Raw genomic sequence first — 11995 nt, 5'->3', positions numbered from 1 at the left:
TCACTCCTTCACCTCCACTCACCACTTCACCTACGCTCACTCCTTCACCTCCTGTCACTCCTCTCACTGCTTCACCTCCTCTCACCGCTTCACCTCCTCTCACTCCTTGACCTCCTCTCACTGCTTCACCTCCTTTCACTCCTTCACCTCCTCTCACTCCTTCACCTCCACTCACCACTTCACCTACTCTCACTCCTCCACCTCCTGTCACTCCTCTCACCGCTTCACCTCCTCTCACTGCTTTACCTCCTCTCACTCCTTCACCTACTCACTCCTCTCACCGCTTCACCTCCTCTCACTCCTTCACCTCCTCTCACTCCTTCACCTACTCACTCCTTCACCTCCTCTCATGTTTCACCTCCTCTCACTCCTTCACCTACTCTCACTCCTTCACCTCCTCTCATCGCTTCACCTCCTCTCACTCCTTCACCTACTCTCACTCCTTCACCTCCTCTCATCGCTTCACCTCCTCTCACTCCTCAGCATCAACGAAGGAAGAAGGTTCTAGAAGAAGGTTCTAGAAGAAGGTTCTGTCAACGTTTCAGACCAGAACCTTTTTTTTCCGTTTTTTCTCTCTCTGTAACAAATAATAACAATGTTTATAAATAAAGTGTCATCTGGTGTCAGACCTCACCTCCTCTCACTCCTTCACCTCCTCTCACTCCTTCACCTCCTCTCACTCCTTCACCTCCTCTCACTCCTTCACCTCCTCTCACTCCTTCACCTCCTCTCCCTCCTCTCACTTCTTCACCTCCTCTCACCGCTTCACCTCCTCTCACTCCTTCACCTCCTCTCACTCCTTCACCTACTCTCACTCCTCTCACCGCTTCACCTTCTCTCACTCCTTCACCTCCTCTCACCGATTCACCTCCTCTCACTTTTTCACCTCCTCTCACTCCTTCACCTCCTCTCACTCCTTCACCTGCTCTCACCGCTTCACCTCCTCTCACTCCTTCACCTCCACTCACCACTTCACCTACGCTCACTCCTTCACCTCCTGTCACTCCTCTCACTGCTTCACCTCCTCTCACCGCTTCACCTCCTCTCACTCCTTGACCTCCTCTCACTGCTTCACCTCCTTTCACTCCTTCACCTCCTCTCACTCCTTCACCTCCACTCACCACTTCACCTACTCTCACTCCTCCACCTCCTGTCACTCCTCTCACCGCTTCACCTCCTCTCACTGCTTTACCTCCTCTCACTCCTTCACCTACTCACTCCTCTCACCGCTTCACCTCCTCTCACTCCTTCACCTACTCACTCCTTCACCTCCTCTCATCGCTTCACCTCCTCTCACTCCTTCACCTACTCTCACTCCTTCACCTCCTCTCATCGCTTCACCTCCTCTCACTCCTTCACCTACTCTCACTCCTTCACCTCCTCTCATCGCTTCACCTCCTCTCACTCCTTCACCTCCTCTCACGCTGATAGGTTAAACTTGTGCCTGTCAGGTTAAACTCAGGGCTGTCTGGTTAAATTTATGCCTGTCAGGTTAAACTGAGGGCTGGAAAATCCCTCTCCCCGTCTCGTCCTTGACAGGCAGCAGGAAACTAAGATGGCGGCCGCCGTGGTTCGCAGTCTGGGCTCCAGTCTCGGAAAAAACCTCCGTGAGATCCGCGTCCACCTCTGCCAGACGTCCGCAGCTAGCGTAGGCGTGAGGTGAGCACGGAGCCAGGCTCCAGAGGCCAACAGAGCCGCTGGAAAAGAAAGAAACACCGGTGATAAACGAGTGATAATAGAGAGCGAGCCGAGCTAACTATGCTAACTGCTAACCGCTCAGGGACAAAAGTCAGCTGTTTATTGATCAATAACTGAAATAGTTGTGATCAGTAATAACTTAAATGTTGTTGTTGTTCCGTCAATGTGATCGATCACATTTAACTGATTTAGTCTGAAATCTGTTCATTATGTACTACATTAATCCTTTATTTGTTTGGTTCCTTAAGTATTGATTAGTGTTTATCAAACTGGAAATGATGATGTTCTCAAATGTGTCAAAATGATTCAGTTTGAATCAGTTCTTTGTTTTAAGAAGCTGAAAAATGAAGAAACGTGAAAATATTAACATTTAAGAAGCTGAAAAATGACAGAAACATGAAAATATTCACATTTAAGAAGCTGAAAAATGACAGAAACGTGAAAAATATTCACATTTAAGAAGCTGAAAAATGACAGAAACTGGTTTTAATTCTGAAACAAGCAAAGTAAAATTGATGATCTTATCAATATAGTTGATGTTTGAATAGTTTCAGGCCTAATTTGAATGTCTTACTGTTTTTAATAACATATTACTGTGGTGTTATTGGGCTGCTGTGTTAACAGAGACTTTGTGGAGCAGCACTACGTCTCTCTGAAACAGTCTAACCCAGACTTTCCCATCCTGATCCGAGAATGTTCTGGAGTCCAGGCTCGACTCTGGGCCAGACACGGTGAGTCCAAACCGCACGGCATCATGGGACACGGGCACAGGTGGACTGTCCTGACCTCCTGTCGCTCCTCGTGGATAGATGATGATGATGATGATGATAATAACTGCTGTCTGTGTTGTGTCTGCAGAGTTTGGGAAAGAAAGCAGTGTCTCCCTGGACAACATGTCAGCTGATCAGGTGGCTAACACTCTGCACACGCTGGTTCAGTCCAAACCTTAACACCCCTACCCCCCTGCTTGAAGTGGTTTGGTCCAGACAAGCTCCTCTGTTCAGTGTTTTTGTGTAAATGTGAATAAATATGAATATTGTAAACATGACACAATTTCACTGTGTGTGTGTGTGTGAGAAAGAGAGTTGTTACTGCTGCTGCTGATGATGATGATGATGAAGATCTATTCACCAGGTCTTTGCAAAACAGATCTTTTGGTCTCAGTGGGGCTAACCTGGTTAAATAAAGGTTAAATAAATTAAAACTTCCTTTGCTGCTCCCCCTGCTGGTCATCAGCGGTATGTGTGTGTGTGTATAACGCTTTAGATAAACATGGAGTCTGACTGAAATTAAAAAAAAAAAGATCATTTATTTATTGTATAAGAATTTAATACAAGTAAATACAATATTTAAAATCTGTGAAAATTTCCACATAATCTTAATAATGATCATTTTTATTTAAATTCTTCTGGTTATTTTTCCTGTCTTTGATCTGCCAATTCAAACACAAACAAACAAACAACAATAACAATGATGATGATGAAGATGATAAAGATGAAACCACCAGCTGGTCCCGGGGCTCCTGCAGTGAACTGCAGTGACTGTGTTGAGCCGCACGTAGCGCTGTTGTGTGTTTCTGACTGAAGCGGAAGTGACGCAGACAGCGCCGCTGTTAGCTGAAGCTAGCTGACCATCTACGTTGTGTCCACGAAACGGACGCGTTTTCCCGGGTGAAGCAGAGACACGCCGCGCCGCCGTGATGCCTGAGAGTAAGACCAAGCGCGGCGTTCATTCACCGGACACTTTTATCTCTGCGGCACGTTGAAAAAAACAACAACTCTTTACCGACGTTGGGGCTTAGCAGAAAAGGCTAGTTGTTAGCTGTTAGCTGAAGACTTCAGCGGCACACATTCTTTGAATTGTTAAACCATTAAAATCCGGATTAAATTGAAATAGTTTGTTCGCAGACGTAAAAACAAACCGGGGCAGAGTTTGTTGAGTAAATATGAAAATATTCAGCTTCACAGCAGCGACACCACTCACTGTTAGCTTGGTTAGCTTAGTTAGCTTAGCTCCGGGAGTTTTTAAAATGTCGCGGTCTTAGTTTAAAAATACGAATGAAGGGACTGTGGTGAACAGAGTGTTGAGTCAACACACGACTCTTTCTATCGGCTTATCGTTTACGACTGAGGGCAGCTGTGCGTGATATTTAAAGTGTATTCACCCTGACTGTTGTTGTGTGACGCCCCCTGCTGTTGGTCTGCTCACGTTACTTCTCTTTCAGCTGATGTTTACTCGAACCCTCTGGCCCCGGATGGACACGAGGTGGACGACCACCGAGCTGCCGCTCAGTGAGTGTGTGTGTGTGTATGAGAGTGTGTGTGTTATTACTGTACGTGTGTGTATGAGAGTGTGTGTGTTATTACTGTGTGTGTGTGTGTGTGTGTGTGTGTGAGAGAGTATGTGTTATTACTGTGCGTGTAGTGTGTGTGTTATTACTCTCTGTTATTACTGTGTGTGTGAGAGAGTATGTGTTATTACTGTGCGTGTACGTGTGTTAATACTCTCTGTGTGTGAGAGTGTGTTTTATTACTGTGTGTGTTATTACTCTGTGTGTGAGAGTGTGTGTTATTACTGTACGTTTGTGTGTTATTACTCTGTATGTGAGAGTGTATGTTATTACTGTGCGTGTACATGTGTGTGTTATTACTGTGTGTGAGAGTGTGTTATCACTGTACATTTGTGTTATTACTCTGTATGTGAGAGTGTATGTTATTACTGTGCGTGTACGTGTGTTAATACTCTCTGTGTGTGAGAGTGTGTTTTATTACTGTGTGTATGTATGTGTTACTACTGTGTTATTACTCTGTGTGTGTGAGAGTGTGTGTTATTACTGTACGTTTGTGTGTTATTACTCTGTATGTGAGAGTGAATGTTATTACTGTGCGTGTACGTGTGTGTTATTACTCTGTGTGTGTGAAAGTGTGTGTTATTACTGTGCATGTATGTGTGTGTTATTACTCTGTGTGTGAGAGTGTGTTTTATTACTGTGCGTGTATGTGAGAGTGTGTGTGTGTTATTACTTTGTGTGTTAACCGTGTTTGTGTTATTAATGTGTGTGTGTGTGTTATTACTGTGTGTGTGTGCTATTACTCTGTGTGTGTGTGTGCTATTGCTCTCTGTGTGTGTGTGTGTGTGTGCTATTACTGTGTGTGTGTGCTATTCCTTTGTGTGTGTGTGTGTGTGTTATCCCTCTGTGTGATTGCGTGTTTACCGTGTTTGTGTTAACCGCATGCGTGTGTGTTAACCGCGCGTGCATGGGTGTTAACTGCGTGTGCGTTAACCGTGTGCGTGTGTGTCTCCTCAGGTCCAAACTGACCAACGATGACTTCAGGAAGTTGCTGATGACACCAAGGGCGGCGCCCTCCTCGGCCCCGCCCTCCAAGTCCAGACACCATGAGTGAGTAACAAAGGCGGGGAAACGCCCTCACCTTCACTTATAGAACTGGACGTCAGCCCTGCCAATGACAGCCAATGCTAGCTGGCATTGGCTGTCATTGGCTGTGCATCCATGTGTTTTTTTGGTCACTTCTTAACTTGGAGGTGATGTAACTCACAGTTCAGACTTCCGATGTAAATGGAATGTATGGTGGTGAATTTTATTTTGTTTTTCCCAGAATGCCGAGGGACTATAACGAGGATGAGGATCCTGCTGCACGGAGGAGGAAGAAGAAGAGGTAAACGTGTCTTCTCATAGGCCAAACTGCTCCTCCCCCTTCTGCATACATGGGGCGCAGTCATAAAAATTTGAACAGAACAGGGCCACGGCACCCACTTGTGTCAGAGTGTGCAAAAACGTTGTGATGTTCCATTTGATCTCACTGATACAAACAAGGACAGTGTCATTGAGTTAGCATTGTTTGTTAGCACCTGTCCTGCTGAGCACTGCTCAGGCATCAACAGTGCCACCTGCACGCCACCAGAAATAATGATTATCTGCTCGATCTTCATCTTCACATCATCGGTCACTTCTTGTCTTTGTTACAGCTACTATGCTAAGCTACGTCAGCAGGAGATGGAGCGAGAGAGAGAGCTGGCGGAAAAGTACAGGGACCGAGCGAGAGAACGAAGAGACGGCGTCAACAAGGACTACGCCGAGACGGAGCTGATTAGCACCACGGCTAACTACAGGGCTGTAGGACCCACTGCTGAGGCGTGAGTAATGTTAACAGTGCTAACGTTACGGCTAACTGCAGAGCTATAGGACCCACTGCTGAGGCGTGCGTAGTGCTAACGTTACGGCTAACTACAGTGCTGTAGAACCCAATGCAACATTGTTCACCATTTATTTGTTGGTTATTGGTTGTTGTTTATTGTTTGTAATGTTTGTAGTTGTTTATTGTTTGTTTGTGGTTTTTGTTTGTTGTTCTGTTTGTTTTTATTTTGTTGTTTGTTTATTGTTTTTGTTTGTTGTTTATTGTTCAATTGTTGTTATTTCGTTTCTTGTTTGTTCATATTTGTTGTTTATTGTTGATTGTTTGTTTATTTTTGTTTGTTTGTTGGCAGAGATAAGTCTGCGGCAGAGAAACGTCGTCAGCTGATCCAGGAGTCAAAGTTCTTGGGTGGTGACATGGAGCACACTCACTTGGTGAAAGGTCTGGACTTCGCTCTGCTGCAGAAGGTTGGAAACAGGAAGTCTCTGACTGATGATGATGATGATGTTGGTGATGTCACTGGTGAGCTTACCTTCGTCTGTGTTACAGGTGAGAGCGGAGATCACCAGTAAGGAGAAGGAAGAGGAGGACATGATGGAGAAAGTCCAGAAAGAAGCAAAGTAAGACACGTGGACATCAACACAGGTGACTCTGCACCGTCCCACACCTTTGACCTTTGTGTCCGTTTGACAGGAAAGAGGTGGAGCCCGAGGAGAAGATGGAGTTCAAGACTCGTATGGGTGAGTCGATGAGCCATTGGCGATCTGATGGTCACATGATGGTGATGATGGTCACATGATGATGATGTGTGTGTGTGTGACCAGGCAGGAACATCTACCGTGTGGTGTTCAGGTCCGGTGTGATCGAGAGGAACGAGCTCTTCCTGCCTGGCAGGATGGCGTACGTGGTCGATCTGGACGATGAGTTCACTGACACCGACATCCCAACCACTCTGATCCGCAGCAAAGCTGACTGTCCCAGCATGGAGGTACTGACCAGTGCTGACCACTACTGACCAGTGCTGACCACTACTAACCAGTGTTGACCACTGCTGACCACTTCTGACCAGTGCTGACCACTGCTGCACTCACTGATGATGCATTCACTGACCGTGCCGATGATGCGTTCACTGACTTTTTTCACTGGCTACAGTTGCTGCTAAGACTCTTTATTGTTTACACTTATGTGTGTGTGTGTATGTGTGTGTGTGTGTCAGGCTCAGACCACTCTGACCACCAACGACATCGTCATCTCCAAACTGACTCAGATCCTGTCTTACCTCAGACAAGGAACACGACACAAGAAGATGAAGAAGAAGGACAAAGGTCAGTGAGGACAGTGTGTGTGTCTGTCCAAAATACACACACACACACACACACACAAACTAATGTGTGTGGGGGTTTTTTTTCAGGAAAACTGGATGATAAACGAGCTCCTGAGGCTGATCTGAGGTCGGTACACAAACACACACACACACCTTAACCTTCACCACTATTCGAGTCTTAGTCCTAAGTCCTTTGTCTCGTGTCTCAGCATCTTCGAAGACATCGGCGACTACGCCCCATCGACCGTGGCCCCATCCAAGCCTGTCAAAGACAAAGAGAGACACCGGGAGAGGGAGAGGGAGAGGGACAGAGAGAGGGACAGAGAGAGAGAGAGGGAGAGGGACAGGGACAGAGAGGACGACGCCAAGAGCAGGAGACACAGCTACTTTGAGAAACCACAGGGAGACGAACACCAGGTGAGACACCACATGCATGTCTTCAGTGAGACACATAAATGTCTTCAGTAAGATGCATTAATGTCTTCAGTGAGACGCATAAATGTCCTCATTGAGACACATTAATGTCTTAAGTGAGACGCATAAATGTCTTCAGTGAGACACATTAATGTCCTCATTGAGACGCATTGTCTTCATTGAGACACATTGATGTCCTCATTGAGACACATTGATGTCCTCATTGAGACACATTGATGTCTTCAGTGACAGAGCATTGTCTTCATTGAGAAACAAATGTCTTCATTGAGACACATTAATGTCTTCAGTGAGACACATTAATGTATTCAGTGAGACACATTAATGTATTCAGTGAGACACAATGTCTTCATTGAGACACATTAATGTCTTCAGTGAGACACATAAATGTCTTCAGTGAGACACATGTAAGACAGATGTGTTCCTGTGTCACTGATTGTGTGTCTCTGTGTGTCCTCAGGTGTTGGAGGTGGACACAGGTAAGTGGCACAGTCCTCGGCAGTCGTGACATCACAATGTCTGATTGATTGATTGATTGATTGATTGATTGATTGATTGATGATCAGGTCCAGGATCAGTCAGAGACCAGATCAAGATGATCAACGAGAAGTTTGCAGGAGCAGCAGGAAGTCAGTGGAGCAACCAGGAACCATATCCTGTTTACTGAGGGGGCGGGCCTGTGAGGGGGGCGGGGTCACTGTGTGTGATGATGATGTGTTGTTTCTTTAACTGGTCCTCACTGGCTCTCAGAGGAGAGACGGAAAAGAACAGCTCGGTGATTTCTTTGGAGGATCAAACTCATACGCTGAGTGTTACCCTGCTACGTAAGACACACACACTGACAGACAGACACACACATACACAGAAACACACCATGTATAAGTCATTAAAGTCTCTGTCTTTGTCTCCAGGATGGACGACCTGGCTGTGGACAGTGATGAGGAAGTGGACTACAGTAAGATGGACCAGGTAATTACAGCTCCCAGCATGCATCACTGCTGTGTGTGCACATTCCAGTGGCGCTGTAAGACAGGAAGTTGTTGCACTGCGGACAGGAAGAGTCTTTAGCTGCAGACAGGAAGTGATGTCGCTGTGCGTTTCAGGCCAAGAAGAGTCTTTACCTTCGGACAGGAAGTGAGAGACTTTACCTGCAGACAGGAAGTGATGTCACTGTGTGTTTCAGGGTAATAAGAGTATTTACCTGCAGCAGGAAGTGATGTAGCTGTGCGTTTAAGGCTAATAGGAGTCGTAACCTGCGGACAGGAAGTGATGTCGCTGTGCGTTTCAGGGCAATAAGAGTCTTAACCTGCGGACAGGAAATGATGTCGCTGTGTGTTTCAGAACAATAAGAGTCTTTACCTGCGGACAGGAAGTGATGTCGCTGTGCATTTCAGGGCAATAAGAGTCTTTACCTGCGGACAGGAAGTGAGAGTCTTTACCTGCAGACAGGAAGTGAGAAAGTGAGTCTTTACCTGCGGACAGGAAGTGATGTCACTGTGATTCAGGGCAATAAGAGTATTTACCTGCAGACAGGAAGTGATGTCTCTGTGCGTTTCACAGCAATAAGAGTCTTTACCTGCGGACAGGAAGTGATGTCGATGTGCGTTTCAGGACAATAAGAGTCTTTACCTGCGGACAGGAAGTGATGTCACTGTGTGTTTCACTCACAGGGCAATAAGAAGGGTCCTCTTGGTCGCTGGGACTTCGACACTCAGGAGGAATATTCAGATTACATGAACAACAAGGAGGCGCTGCCAAAGTAAGACTAATCCTGAGTCTGATCCTAAACCTGATCCTGAAACTAACCCTGTAACTGACCCCTGACCTTTGACCCTGCAGGGCAGCATTCCAGTACGGCATCAAGATGTCTGAGGGACGAAAAACCCGCCGCTTCAAAGAGACCAATGAGAAGGCAGAACTAGACCGACAGTGGAAGAAGATCAGCGCGGTGAGAAAACCACTCCACATGATTAAACCTGGTTTCATTTAACCTGGTTTAATGAGACACTGCATTGATCATAACATAGTTCTGGAGTTCACTGTGCGTGTGTGTGTGTGTGTGTCTGTCAGATCATAGAGAAGAGGAAGAAGATGGAGGCCGATGGGTAAGTGCTTCAACAACATCAACATCATCATCATCATCCGTTGAGTGAGTTTTTGTGTAAATTGTGTTGTTGTTGTTTTTCAGGGTGGACGTGAAGAGGCCCAAATACTAGTCTTCTCCTTGTTTCCTTCCTGGCCTCCTTTCCTCATCTCCTTATTGATGGGTGATCTTGTCCTGGTCCAGTTTGGTGTCGAGGTCAAAAGTCACCAACATTTTTTTTTATTTTTTATTTTTTTTTAAGTTAATTTATGTAATACCCGTGGTTGAAACGTGACTCGTCAATAAAATAAAAACATGACTCACCGATAAACGACAAGCTCAGTTTCTCAATTTTATTCGGACGTCAGTGACGTCATCAGTGACTGCCCCCGACCATGAAGGAGGACCAATGGTAGGTGTGTGTATGTTATTCTTACAGTTTATATTACCCTTAAAATACTAACCAACCAGTTAACAACACAGTTAGCATCGTCGTTCCAATAAATTTAGTGTTAAGTGTAAAATGTTTTTACTCCGCTCCTCAAACACACAGGTCAAAGCTATAATTAGCATGCTTAATTAGCAGATATCAAAATGACAGACAAATTGGTTCGTTTACATGTGACATCATACGAGGTTCAGACTAATGTAATTTAGCTGATTGGGGAGAGGGGGATCACATATATAGACCGTGACCTTTGACCCGGCTGTCATCTGATGAAGGTCGAGACACTTCAGTGGTTGCCGTGAGGGGGGCGGAGCTTCACCTCTGTCTCCTGACACACACACATATTATTGTTAAAAACACTCAGACTGTCACATGTGTTGACCGAGGTCAGCGAACATATGAATAATCTTGGGTCTTTGATCTCAGAGCGTCACAGTGAAACAACCCTGAACTATCCGGAGAGCCTGTCGTAGAGCCTCTGCGTCGTCTCCGACTGCAGAAAATATTTTTTTTTGTCTGCACTCCGTCAAGGGACAACGGAGACGGCAAGAGCTGCGATTGGTCCTCAGGACAGGCCGAGCAAAGCTGCTCTGTGCCGGCTCACAGTGAGCACCAAGCGTCCACAGAGGTGTAGCTGTTCACCGCCGACAACATCGCTGCCAAACTATTAATACGTCATATCTTAACACACACAGCACATGTTTAGACTCTAAATGTCCAATTTCTTGCCTCAAATTATCTTAAAACTGCGTTCCGTGACACAGAAAAGAAGAGAAACGGCCACTGTTTCAACAACAACAGTCTTTCTCTCTCGGACGCCATTGCTCACTATAGTCAGAAGCACAACAACCTTGCGTCCCTACTGATCGGGCGGGAAATTGCAGTGCGTATCTGTCACCACGACGCAGAAGTATGAACGCTCGAGGCGTCTCTGTGGTGACGCAGTCGGATAACGCATTACGCAGTCGGAGAAGTATAATGTGGCCTTTAGTTGTTGTATATCTAGACTGGAATGTGCTGATATGTGGTGGAGGAAGTACTGAATCTCAGTACTTAAAGGGGAAGTAAGTAGTTTATAGTGACATCTAGAGGAGAGGCTGAAATTTACAACAAAGACCTGCTGCTCTGCTCACCCCCTCCCTTCCCTGAGCGCTACGGTATCCGCAAATGTCGTCCTCGTTGTCTTTCTCCGTGTCAGCAGATGAGGTTCGTGAGGTGAGGGAGAGGGCGAGCTACCGCGGCCGTAGCAGACGAAGCGGAGAGAGTGGAGGCGGGACTTCCGCTACAAGTAAAGAGACGCTTGATTTGTTCTCTCGCGTTTGTCCTTACAGGCTCCGGTAGAAACATGGCGTCTTGCTGCTAACAGTGGCTATGCAACCGCGGCCCGCGACCATGTTATTTTACATGACTTTTTGAAACACTACGAAAATGAAACAAAGAATATTATACAGCGACTAGACAATGCAGGAGCACATAATATGTATAAAAAAGTGGATTTTGGGTAATATAAACCCATAAATGCTACACATTGTCCCTTTAAGCAAAAGTACAAATAACTAGAGAAATATTTACTTTAGTAAAAGTAGAAGTACCAAAAAGACAACCCTAAAAAGTAGCTGATTTTAAATGTACTTTAAAGGTGCATTATGTAATAAATCTAAATCCTCCTATGTCACAGAGACTCAGGAATAAACTTCATATAACAACTCACAAACAACAACCGTACAGACAAAATATTTGCATTAAAAAAATATTTTGCAGACTGCAAATCATGTTTATGTTTTGAAATCATGTTTTTGCGTCATGTGGCGCCACCTACCGCCGTCTACCAATCATTGCAGTCAGTAGAGTCTCAG

At 45.6% G+C, this 11995-nt stretch overlaps 2 protein-coding genes across 2 annotated transcripts; both read left to right on the top strand.

Annotated features, from left to right (window-relative positions):
- Positions 1 to 1527: 1527 nt before the first annotated feature.
- ndufa2 (NADH:ubiquinone oxidoreductase subunit A2) lies at positions 1528 to 2734 on the top strand. The gene is made up of 3 exons (XM_083889897.1): positions 1528 to 1659; positions 2323 to 2429; positions 2557 to 2734. The coding sequence occupies exons 1-3, from the start codon at positions 1556 to 1558 to the stop codon at positions 2646 to 2648; spliced, it is 303 nt and encodes a 100-aa protein (XP_083746023.1). The 5' UTR covers positions 1528 to 1555; the 3' UTR covers positions 2649 to 2734.
- A 538-nt stretch (positions 2735 to 3272) lies between these two features.
- ik (IK cytokine) lies at positions 3273 to 10008 on the top strand. The gene is made up of 20 exons (XM_083889235.1): positions 3273 to 3407; positions 3923 to 3989; positions 5006 to 5098; positions 5316 to 5375; positions 5686 to 5853; positions 6205 to 6319; positions 6402 to 6472; positions 6546 to 6592; positions 6677 to 6840; positions 7069 to 7177; positions 7264 to 7303; positions 7386 to 7593; positions 8069 to 8087; positions 8175 to 8259; positions 8349 to 8432; positions 8520 to 8577; positions 9279 to 9367; positions 9448 to 9556; positions 9679 to 9713; positions 9797 to 10008. The coding sequence occupies exons 1-20, from the start codon at positions 3398 to 3400 to the stop codon at positions 9822 to 9824; spliced, it is 1659 nt and encodes a 552-aa protein (XP_083745361.1). The 5' UTR covers positions 3273 to 3397; the 3' UTR covers positions 9825 to 10008.
- Positions 10009 to 11995: the final 1987 nt, after the last annotated feature.

This window comes from Microchirus variegatus (assembly GCF_963457635.1).
Source record: "Microchirus variegatus genome assembly, chromosome: 5".
Lineage (NCBI taxonomy): Eukaryota > Metazoa > Chordata > Actinopteri > Pleuronectiformes > Soleidae > Microchirus > Microchirus variegatus.
Note: the sequence above shows the minus strand (reverse complement) of the source record. Positions and strands in the feature narration are given on the sequence as shown.

Excerpts from the sequence above, each read along its gene's own strand:
- ndufa2 (XM_083889897.1), top strand. The coding sequence starts at position 1,556 with ATGGCGGCCGCCGTGGTTCGCAGTCTGGGCTCCAGTCTCGGAAAAAAC. Across the intron at positions 1,660-2,322 it reads GCAGCTAGCGTAGGCGTGAG|AGACTTTGTGGAGCAGCACT; the intron begins GTGAGCACGGAG and ends CTGTGTTAACAG. Across the intron at positions 2,430-2,556 it reads TCGACTCTGGGCCAGACACG|AGTTTGGGAAAGAAAGCAGT; the intron begins GTGAGTCCAAAC and ends TTGTGTCTGCAG.
- ik (XM_083889235.1), top strand. Across the intron at positions 5,376-5,685 it reads CGGAGGAGGAAGAAGAAGAG|CTACTATGCTAAGCTACGTC; the intron begins GTAAACGTGTCT and ends TCTTTGTTACAG. Across the intron at positions 7,178-7,263 it reads GATGAAGAAGAAGGACAAAG|GAAAACTGGATGATAAACGA; the intron begins GTCAGTGAGGAC and ends GTTTTTTTTCAG.